At 44.3% G+C, this 11,620-nt stretch overlaps 1 protein-coding gene across 1 annotated transcript; it reads right to left on the reverse strand.

The window, feature by feature from the left end:
* Positions 1 to 1,061: 1,061 nt before the first annotated feature.
* Positions 1,062 to 10,791, reverse strand: NPY1R (neuropeptide Y receptor Y1). The gene is made up of 3 exons (XM_075544744.1): positions 10,674 to 10,791; positions 2,893 to 3,738; positions 1,062 to 2,776 (listed from the first exon to the last, which is right to left on the reverse strand). Exons 2-3 carry the CDS (start codon positions 3,586 to 3,588, stop codon positions 2,324 to 2,326), a joined length of 1,149 nt encoding a protein of 382 aa, XP_075400859.1. The 5' UTR covers positions 3,589 to 3,738; positions 10,674 to 10,791; the 3' UTR covers positions 1,062 to 2,323.
* Positions 10,792 to 11,620: the final 829 nt, after the last annotated feature.

Consider the following 11,620-nt stretch of genomic DNA (forward strand, 5'->3'; position numbering starts at 1 on the left):
AATCCCATTATAATTATGCTCTTCTAAACCAATAATTAAGTTTTGTTCATGTTTAAGAAAAATACAATGATTTCTAAGTTTGTGTATAATGTCTATAGCGTTTGCTTCTTCTCTAACTCCAAAGCATCTTTTGTTGGTCTTAGACTTTACTTTTAGCTCACTGACATCTTTAAATAAGCGAATTTAGCGTTCAGTTAATTATTTATGGAAAGCTAAGACACCACCAGGCTGCACAAGTTAATGGAAATCCTGGAAAAAGCAATCCTAGCAAATGTGTTGACAAAGAAATACCTACACACTCAGGCTGCTCTCAAGTAGCAGTTGGTTTCCATAGCACCTAAGTAGAAAAAGACAGCCTTTCCCATTAGCCGCTGCAGCAGAAAGATGCCAAGCAGTCAGGAACTGAGAATTGTGGTAAGGAAAAATTGTGGGTGGTATTTCCTAAAAAGCAGGGATTTTTAAAAGTTGGTTTCAGATGTATTTTTTAAGTTATCTGAAGGTCATTTCCAGCCTTGAATCCAATTTTAACTGAATTAACATTCAGTGTAGGAAGCTTAATCTTTGTTGTACTAGTGTGATTTATCATTTAAAGGACTAAAATCTGAGATGCAATTTATGTTTGGCTTTGAAGTGAAAAGTATGCAGAGAAAGAGAGAGAGAGAAAGCCTTCCTGAGGCTCAGAAAACTCCAGAAGGTAAAGTCAAAAAGTTCACAAATGGAAAGGAAGACGATTTGGTCATTACCTATTTTTTCATCTGTCATAGAAACAACTTTGGAACAAGTTCTAAGTGACACTGTTGTACACGCAAGAGGAACAGCAACTCATGGAAGGCAGTCCCTGCCTTCACGGAGCTTACAACCTAGTAAGCACAGCAGATAGGAAGGATACGTGGTCAGAGCACATGGAAGAAATACTTCACTGGATGGCAAGTCTAAGATGCCCGGAACATATGGGGAGGGGAGTCATGGGGCATCCCCTCCAAAAAAATGACAGCAGTCTCCGCAGAAAAGGAAAGATCATTTTAATCAAGAAAATGTCTGTCCTTCTGAATTCACGCACATTTAACACTTAGCATAATACAATGAAAATATGTCCTGTTTTTTAAAGCATATTTTCTTCACATGATCTGAATACAAGATACATGAAATTATGTATAGTAATACGACACAATTAATCAGCACGGGATAGAGCGCAGTATGTATAAAACTCCAAAAGGCACGCTTAGTTTGTACAAGTCAACATGAACCAAATGAAGAGTTCTCAGTGTGTAGATACAGCGCAAACATTCTTTTAACATTGTAACTTGGTGTCTCCTCTCCTTTGGAAGATGGACCTGACACTTAAAAATGAATTTCTGTATAGGCACTGAAATACTGAAAATGCATTTAGGTTTTTTGGTTTTAAGTTGCACAGGCTTTTTGAATCACATGCATATTTATACTAGATACAATGACAAAATGACCAGTCTGTCAGGAATGGAATACCTCTTGTCCATCCACTCAGATGAATATAATTCAATTGTTTGCAGCCATATTGATTTACTTACAAAGCTAATTCGCCGAGATTCCCTGGAAGTCAGTTACCACCGTAGCTCTGAAGCTTGAAAACCGCTTGGTCACTCATTTCTCATGGGTAGCCTGATTCCCCATCCTGCTCACAGTGAGAAGCATTCTTTAATGCATTGTTATTTTGTTTTGTGGTAATCAGTTAAGGGTAAATTAAATACTCTTAAAATTATAATATACCACACACATATGTACAATATATAAATTTACATACATAGATATAACTTGTATCTAAATGTATATGCATATAGACGTATATATAAAAGGAAAGATCGCTCTCGAATGTCTCCAGGCTGCAGGGACTGGAGCCATAAACCCTTTTTCACGTGTTGATCCTGAACACTGCTTTTGCATGCTGTCACTGCCCTCCAATACGAAAATGAGGCCTACCATTAAATCTGCGTGGCCCAATGTCCTGGCAGCATACATGAGTGTTGGGGGGAGTAGTGTTTCTAAATTAACAGTAATACTAAAAAATCTGTCATTACAATAAATACTGTAGAGAAACCCATGGTGTGCATAAATTTACAAAAAGCCCTCCAAAGGGCATCAAAATTATTGTTAGAAGATTCCAAATCCTGTACATTTTTGTTCCAAATGCAATCATCACAGTGACAATAAAAAGCATGAAAAAGCAAGACAAACACAGCAAAAGTAACAACCCCTTTTCCAAACAATCCCAACCCCATTCCTTGGGAGTTGTAGGTGGTGCTTGTTTTTAACAGATGTCACCTGGGACCATACGTTACAAGCAGCTTCAGATTTTTTCATTATCATCATTCTTGATTTTTTTAAGTGACACTGGGCTTGCTTGTTTCAACGATGTCTTAGAAACATCTGTGTGCATGGTGGACATGGCAATCGTCTCGTAGTCGTCATCCCGGGACCGGAAATCGCAAAAGTTAAAAAAGAACTGCAAATCCCTCTGGAAGTTTTTATTCAAGAACCCATAAAAGATGGGATTGACACAGGTGGAAATCATTGCTGTGAGGTGGCAGAGCAGAAACAGCAGATTATGGTTGCACGTGGCAATGATCTGATGATTCCAATCGAAGACGGTGTTAAAGATGGTAAGGGGCAGCCAGCAGACTGCAAAGGCCACCACAATGGAAAGCAGCATGAGGTTGATTCTTTTGGTTTCGCCTGACCTGTACTTATTATCTCTCATCTTGTCCATCGTGTTGTTTCTCCTTTTTAAGCGTATGTATATCTATAGAGGGGGTGTGGGGAGAAAATACAAGAGTTCAACTAGAAGCACTCATTTAAAGAGGAATTGCGGGGAGAGGCGTCAAAAGCAGAAATGGCAAAGGAAATATGTTTTCTTACCTTAAAGTAGCAAATAAATATAAACCCAAGTGGGCCAAAATACTGCAGCACCAATAGGAGAGTTGTATAAGACAGTCTATGAGAGTCCAAAGGAAATTTATCAAAGCACACATACTTGTCTTTAAATGCATCGAGTGTTACGTTTTGGAATGGTTCATCAGTCAAGACTTGGTAGATCAGGAAGGGCAGAGAAGAAGCCACGGCCATGACCCAGATCAGAGCAATGCCCACGTAAGCATGTCTATTAGTTGGTCGCCACCCTCGGGGGTTGATGATGAGCTGATGTCGTTCCACGGCGATGAGAACCAAAGAGAAAATGGACACTGTGATGGAAACACATTGCACAAAAGGATTCAACTTGCACATCGCTTCCCCAAAGACCCAGTGGTCCATTACCGTGTAGACAAAAGTAAAGGGGAGGCACATGATGGCCACGAGCAAGTCTGAGAAGGAAAGGTTCACAATCAGGATGTTGGTAACATTTCTCATCTCCTTTTGCTTCAAGATGATGATGATCAAAGCCAGGTTTCCAGAGACCCCAAGAATGATCACAGCTCCATATGCAAGCGCTAATGTAAATATCATGGCCAAGGGCAGATGGCAATCATCGTTTTCAAAAGCCAAAAGCTGGGAGTTCTCTGAAAAATTATAATACACTGACTGATTGTCCATCTTGGAAACTACCGTCACATTCATTTTGAATGGTTTGTTTGTTACCAATTATTTGAGACAAATGGACATTATGCTTCTTCAGAGCCGATCAAACGTTCAGCTTTTTCTTATTCCCCACGTTGGAATCCATCACCAAAATTATTCTGAATTCTTCATCCCTGTGAATTGAATGTTCTGTAAAGAGAAAATGACCAATTACATTACTAGTTTTCTGATTCATGGAATGATTTAAAATGAAAACATGGAAATAAGTAAAATCTGAGTATGCAACTTTCTAAATATCAAAAGCAGTACAATCATTCTGGGGAAAAAAATAAAGATGTCAAATTAGATTCGTTAACAGATTGAGATTCTTTTTTTATTATCATTTTGTTAGGGACTCTTACAACTCTTATCACAATCCATACATGCATCAATTGTGCAAAGCACAGTTGTACATTCATTGCCCTCATCATTCTCAAACCATTTGCTCTCCACTTAAGCTATAGATTGAGATTCTGTAAAGGCTCAAAAACAAAAATAAAGCGAAAAAAACACCAGACTCAAAGCCATCTAGTTGATGCTAACTCAGAGAAGACCTTATAGGGAGCAGGGTAGCCCTGTCTCTGGGGAGTTTCTCAGACTGTGGCTCTTTTCAGGAGTAGAAAGCCCATCTCTCTCCCTCACAGTAGCTAGTGGTTTCAAACTGCCGAGCATGTGGTTCACAACAATAAAATCAAATGTCTGAAGCCATGTGCAAGTAGAACTGTCAGTACATTTCTAAACATTCAAGAATATGAATGTCTAACAAACAACTTAATGTACAGATGAAAATATCATAAATTATATGGAGGGTAGGAACAAGCAAGGTAGAACAAAAGACATTATTTACATCTTGCTATGATCACAGAAATGAAATTGGTGAAGCAGTCAAGTGTATCAACAGCTCAACTATATATTAAACTGTTCCTTAGTTACGGTGATGTTAGCAACATTTTACTCAAATGGACATGATCAATGTAGTGAAATCTCAAAACATTGTTCAAATGAAGCACCAGATGTTTAATCCCACTTACAGAGACTCAGTGGAAATGGAATAACTGTTCCTAGATTTGAATGGATGCCATGCGGAGGTGTGAATGAGATTGCAGATTTGGGTGCGGACACACATGGAAGTAGGATCCAGGGATGCACACTGTTAAAAGCAGACTTTCCATGAAGATGTTTTAAAAAAGGATTAATCAAGTCAAACACACTGCTTGTACAACCTGCAAATGTTCCACATCAAAAGTTTATGGGCATTGGATGACAGACCACTGTGAGGAAATCTTGCATTTGTAGGAGTCTCAGAGGAATGACTCTGAAGCGCGTTTAGAGGATTTCTAAGATTAGATCTTGACAGTAACCTTCCTCTCACTAGCCTATATGCCAATCCACCATAGTGATCTAAATTTCATAACATAAATACTCTTCCTAACAAGACAAATCACACACACATCAGTCTGCAGAGATCACAAATGCTTTTTAAAAAAATTCTGAGCTTCTTTAGAATCCCTACTAAACAGGAGATGTGATTTTTATGTTAATTAACCAGGATGCTTTTGTTAAGAAACCGAATCTCATTGCTGTCTCCCATAAGGGAGAACAATGCAGAATCATGCAGATCTACTTCCATTTGCAAGGGAAATCAGACATTCAATGAACAAAAAGAGCATTTGCCTCTAAGTGCCCCTCTAATGGGTCTCTCCATGGGTGCTTTTGCTCTCTGCAATAGAGGATACTTTTTATTATGAAGCCACGATTTAACCTTATACAACTGAAGAAGAGAAAAGAATAAGGGTTGCTCTCGTGAAGACAGAATAACAGTATTAAGAGTAGGCTAAGAAATGGCCAGGTGGCTCTCCCAGCGTTATGAAACAGCCAGTGACTTCCTGGTTCGTGTGTGGTACTCAATCGTTTGTCGCTCAAGACGAAGCGCAGAGAGAATGCTCTTGTGTCTCTTCGAGTTTGAGAGCAAACCTTGCAGGAGCAAGTAACGATCTGAAAGTCCTTTGGAAGTCTCTCACTGTGTTAAGAATAAAAGAAAAATTAGCATTAAACATCATAGAAAGTTAATGGGGAGTTGTCCTCATCATTTAAATTAAAACGGAAGCAGGATCCTTCTCATGGCTCACTGTAACCAAGTACAAACAGGTGAATGAGTACCCCGATAGAAGACACACACATGATGTGGAGTATTTAGTACACCCTTCAGCGTCGCAGTACCTTCTGCCATCCACTCTGCTCTGATTGCTCCAAAGTACCCTGCTCCAGGGAAGCTAGTCTGGTCACAGCTACGCTAATGTGCCTGGTTGTTCTTAGCACAGCTGTGATCTGCATAGCCCTGGCCAGAGCCCCCAATTCCATTGCTGGTGCTTTCTGTCTCACCACCAATCCATACGCTACACATTTATCAAAAGTTCATTTGGTCTCTCCAATCCTCTCAATTATAGCACAGGAGCACCCCCCCCAACCCCAAGTTTCACAAATGGCTTAAGTGCTGGACTACTACCATTTCCCCGAAAATAAGACAGTGTCTTATATTAATTTTTGTTCCCAAAGATGCGCTAGGTCTTATTTTCAGGGGATGTCTTATTTTTCCATAAAGAAGAATACGGTACACATTTATTGATTATTGTTTTATTAAAAGAGACCTCGCACTTCCTGTCTGCTCCAGCTGCGCTGCAGCCAACAGTGAGCTGCGCAGTGGAGCCTGCTGCTACAGTCCAGAGTCCAGAGTTACGGTAGCTTTGAGGGACCTTATTTTCGGGGGGTGCCTTATATTTCTGCGAGAGGCAAAACTGTAAGTAGGTCTTATTTGGGGGTGTGTGTTACTTTTGGGGAATAGGGTAGCCACATTTTGACCATTCAAACCCACCTGGATGCTATTCAGAAGGATTTGCTCTGCACACATGGGGTCACCATGAGTGAGAATCGATTCATCAGCAAACAACCATATAGGTCAAGGCTGTGTATACACCAGACAGACATCGCCAGGCAGTGGGTTATGACTCAGGATGATTCAATGTTTCCTACGTGGTTTCTATGGCGGTCATCTCTCCTGAAGCAAAAGGCCACTTCTTTCTCCTGGGGAGCAGTTGGCCGGTCTGAATGGCTCTCATTTCAGCTACAACTGAGCACTTCACCCCTGTGCCACCGATACCCCTTATATACTTCATTACAAACCTGCCATCAAGCATATTCCAACTCAAAGTTATCCTACATGAGGATTCTGCTTTATAGGAGCAGAAAGGGTCATCTCAGAGCAGTTGGTGGTTTTGAACTGACAACCTAAGGTGAGCAGCCCAAAGCTTATCTCACAGCACCATCGGGATTCCTTGCATGTTTCATCAAAGCAAGACGTCACTGCATGTAATTCACTATGCCACCAGAGCGTCCATCTCTACGTTTTCTGGAGTAAGAGGAATTGCTTGGAGACTTATTTGTGTCACGCATGAGTTTAGTGAAGGCAGGACCAGGGGGAGGAGGGAGAAAATATAACATACATTAGTACAAGATAAGAGTATGTGAAGAAAAACAAAACAAAACCACAAACTCATGGCCACTGAGTCTATTCTGACTCATTCAGACCGTAACTCTTTACAGAAGTAGAAAGCCTCATCTTTTTCCCTCCGAGCTGGCTGGTGGTTTCAAATTGCTGACCTTGTGGCTAGCAGCCCAACACAAGACCAACTCTGGCAGCAGTGCTCAAGCTGTGGGTCAAGACCCCTTTGAGAGTCGAACAGCCTTTTCACAGGGGTCACCCAAGACCATCAGAAAACACATAAATATTTCACAATAATTACATATTGTTTTGTGATTCATCGCTATACTTTATGTTTAATGATGTTCAATTTGTAACAATGAAACTACATCCTGCATGTGAGATATTTACATTACGATTCATAACAGAAGCAACATGAGCCACGAAAATAATTGTATGGTTGGGCGGGGGGGGGGGGGGGAGGGGGTCACCACCAGAAATGAGCAACTGTAAAAAGGGTCGCGGCATGAGGAAGATTGAGAACCACTGCACTGTGGCATGCTCTGCAGGAAAACAAAGCAGGAAGTGGGCACGGAGGTTCTTGGGGAGTGAAATGTAAGACTAGGTAGTAAGGGAAACCCTTTCAAGGCTTAAAGCCAATCACAACCCGACCGACCGTGGTGAGGGAGGAAGCACTGTATCTCAGAAGAGCTTTCTCTGAGGAAAGACTAAGCATAACTTCCGTGAAGCCAGAGGGTACTCGGTGTGCAGAGAAGAGAAGCTGAGAAGCGGAATGAATCCAGGAAAGACTAGAAACAAATGAATTAAAAAAGGAAAGTGAGGAGGCAATTGTATCAGGTCTCAGGCTGGGATACAGTTCTTGCAGCTCTTTAGTGCTGACTCTGGCAAACGTGAAGAGCCAATTTTATAATCAGCCCTAAACTTACCCAGGTGAGACAGATTGTATCAGGTCTCAGGCTAGGATACAGTTCTCCCAGCTCTTTAGTGCTGACTCTGGCAAACGTGAAGAGCCAATGGGGACTCTTTGGCCAAGGTGTAGGAAGACACGATGGTGGCTCAATTTTATAATGAGCCCTAAGCTAACCCAGGCGAGAGAATGGGACGCAGTTGAAGATGTTGACAGTAGAAAGGAAAACCACTAGAAAATCGGACTTGGACAAAAGTGATATATCCCTAATTGATGCAAACACATTAAAGTATTATAATGTGTAGGCCAGAGAGATTGATCCTTAGAATGAGTTTGGGTAAATATAATGAAATTCGCCTCTGATACCTTCTATTTGATAGACATGTGCGGTGAGCAATAGTAGTTTTCCTACTAGGAAGTTAATTTAGTTAGAAAAAATACAAACTTTTTTTAAGTGTTTGCAAGCCTCTGTTGCTAAGCGAAAGTGCAGTAATCATTTTTGTTTAGAACACTTCTCCAGTTGATAAAATATGTGTTGCTGCCTCCTTACCTTTGTATACTTTCAAGAAAACAGAATTGTCAAAAAAAAAAGTGTAAGAGGAAGAGGACCACTTATACAATTCATAGTTTAGCCACTATATTTCCAAAATAAACTGTGCAGCATAGGTGTGTTGGACAGGGTTCTCTAGAGACAAGACCAGATTGCTAGTAATTATATATAAATATATTTATAAAGATAGATATATAATACAAGAAATGAAATGTTAAATTATATACAGATAGATAATACAAGAAATTAACAGTTAAATTATAAAGCAGTGAGACACTATCAGTCCTTTAAGGCTTGAGAGCCACCAGTTGCCAGTCCCTTTCTGTAGAGAGAGCTGGGCTATATATACCCAGGCAGCAAACAGCAAGGCAGGTCCCCAACTGTCATCAACTGTCGGTCCCCAGCTCCAGAGACGAACATTCCAATCGTGTGGGCATAAGGCACCTCAACTTACAGCGACACAGTCCACAGGCTAGGCATCCCACAGGTAGTGTACCCCTTTAAACTGAGGCACAGAACAACCAAGGTGAGGCTCACCGAGCCATTTATCCCTCTGCCCTTCAGTTAATCCTACTTGTGTTTATCGGCCAGGCTGGCACAATAAACGAGATCGCAATAGGCAATGGCAAAGCTGTCAACTGTCAGTGAAATGCTAGCACGTGCACTTAGAGACGAGGCAGCGCCTCTATGTATCGCCAGTTGGCAAACGTGCCCTTCTCCGGAGGGAAATTTCTTTCTCCTTTTCCAGCAGCGCGATGGCCTTTCACCGCTTGCCGTTTGCAGGCCCTGAAAACACAGTGCTCTCTAGTCACCCCCACCCACCCCCAAATGGGGAAAAATGTTTCAGATGCTCAGGTTACACAGAGCCTCCCAAAGTGACAGCTGGCTTGTCTAAAGGGGTTACATAAGTCATTGTTCCTCCCTGCACCAGGGCAAGGGCTTCTTGCACAGCCTTCAACAATAAGGAAAGATAACTTAGAGAGTCCGTGGTCGCTGAAAAACAGCCTTTAGCCAGGGATGGAGCAGTGGAGCTGAGCGCTTTCTGCTGCCTTTGGCCCCTGCAGTTAATCAGGCTCGCCTCGGCATTGCCGGCTGTTCCTTCCCAGTTTCTGCCTGGACGTCCCTTTGCCTGCACGAGCCACGGGAAAAGGGGTGCTTTCTCCTGGAGCGCAGACGGCCACGTAAATTCCGGGAACACAGAACACCACCGAGCGGCTCCGTAAGTCCCTGTGGTCCTGAAGTTACCCAAAGAACGAACTGAAACGGTGGTCAATCAAAATTCCTGAGCGCACACCTATGCGCCCACTTTCTTGCGTTGTGTAACGTGGCGGGGGGGTGACCCAAAGTTCCTCCCAAGCCCAACATCCCTTGTCCCTCCAACACGGAGGCTTTCACCCATCTCTCAGGGACCGTCTCTCCCCGCGATGCCACCCACACCAGCCGCAAACAAAGCAAGCGGAGCCCAAACCCACGGGAATTCTCCCTCCCCGCTGGACCAGCATTCGTTCTTCAAACCACTGCCTCTGTCCTGTCCCTCTGGGGACCAACGGGACACCAGCTCCCCACCCCCTAGTCTCCAGCACTGGAGTTCTAAAAGATGGGCCAAATACAGGCTGCGATGATTAAAAATCGGAAAAAGGTCAGGACTGAAGCTAGAAAGAACGTACTGGGGAGCGGGCTTGATTCCAGCGCAGGCTGGGGAGCCCGCCTTGCTGGGGAGCGCTCCCCTAGCCGGGCTGCAGGGGGGCCCAAGGTGGCCAAGCCACCTCTCCAGACCGTCCCAGCGGGTCCTAGGCGGGAACTCCGGTGTGGCCGTGCAGTCCGCTCCAGAGGCGGATACGGGGTGCGGGTACCAGAACGAGCTCCTCTCCAGCCCAAGGGTCTGGGGTTAAGAGAACCCGGAGCAGGAGATCGCCCGAAATCCCCTCCGGAACAGGGCCCGGGGACGCCACGACCTTCCCCAAGCCCCCGAAGCTGTCGATCACTCATCCGTCCCTGCCCCGCCTCGGTTCCCCAAAGCTAGTTTCGGGTCATCGTCTCTCTTTTGTTCCTTTTCCCTCTTCCGTCCTTTACTCCATCGGTAAGCAATTGCTCAAAAGTCCCTGAAAACGCTGAAACTTGGAACTTACCTTCGCTGGGACGCGTCTTCTTCTCCCTGGTGCGTAGAAGGAAAAGAGGAAAGAAGTGAGCGGAGCCCGGAGAAAAGACCCGTCGGGTTCCCTCGGGCTCCAACCCCAAAGATTGAGCGAGATCGGGAGAGACGCCCCCTTAAAGCCGAACGCCACCTCATCCCGAACCACGTGACCGCGCGCCCCCGGGAGCGCCTGAGGCTCTGCGCCACAACCCCTCGCCTTTGAGGCGCACCTGGAGCGCGCGTGGCCCAGGACGTCTGCGGCGGGAAGCCAACCAGCAGCAACCGCGCGTGCTTCGACTTGGGCGCGCAGCCCCGGCAAGTGGGCCCGCGGCCCTTGCCTTCGGAAGGCAGGGCAATTTCCCAGGCTTGGAAAGTGCCAGCCGACTTGCTTCCCCTTCGGTTGCGGGCCACTGCCATCTGGTGGCCGGAGCCACGCGCGGCTGCAGGGCTGCTCCGTGGCCCAGTGCCACAGTGGAGCGGATTGTTGCTGAGGGAAGAGGCCACGGGCCACTCCTCCGCACCGATGCCACAAATGCGTTCCTTTTTTACCCCTTTTGTGACCCTGAAATATCTCTCACGCATGTGCCGAGAAACTATTTTACTCCTAAGTGAACAAAGAGAAAGAAAGAAAAGTAGCGAAGCTCGGGGGAGATGCTCTGGCCTCTTAGCCTTTCCATTATGCGAAAGCACTGAGTCAGAATGGTTCCCAGCATCTCGCTGCTTTTTTTAGGGGAGCTCAATGAACGGAATATTTCCCCCGGTGGTTGGAGCGGGTCAATGCAATCTCGGCAGCGCTTAGTCTATTACCGTACTAAACACTCTGAACAAAAAAATAAAATGTTCATCGAGTACATCCTGGTCCCCCTATGATTCAGGCCAATCGCTAACGGATCCTAGAGCTTTTTACTTAGTTCTATCTCGTTCGAAAAGTCAAAGTTACGT

The sequence above is a fragment of the Tenrec ecaudatus genome, chromosome 3 (genome assembly GCF_050624435.1).
Source record: "Tenrec ecaudatus isolate mTenEca1 chromosome 3, mTenEca1.hap1, whole genome shotgun sequence".
Taxonomy (NCBI): domain Eukaryota; kingdom Metazoa; phylum Chordata; class Mammalia; order Afrosoricida; family Tenrecidae; genus Tenrec; species Tenrec ecaudatus.

Bases quoted from the DNA above. Each gene is read 5' to 3' on its own strand.
- NPY1R (XM_075544744.1), bottom strand. From the start codon at position 3,588: ATGAATGTGACGGTAGTTTCCAAGATGGACAATCAGTCAGTGTATTAT. The intron at 2,777-2,892 runs GTAAGAAAACAT...CCCCCTCTATAG, and splicing joins TATTTATTTGCTACTTTAAG to ATATACATACGCTTAAAAAG.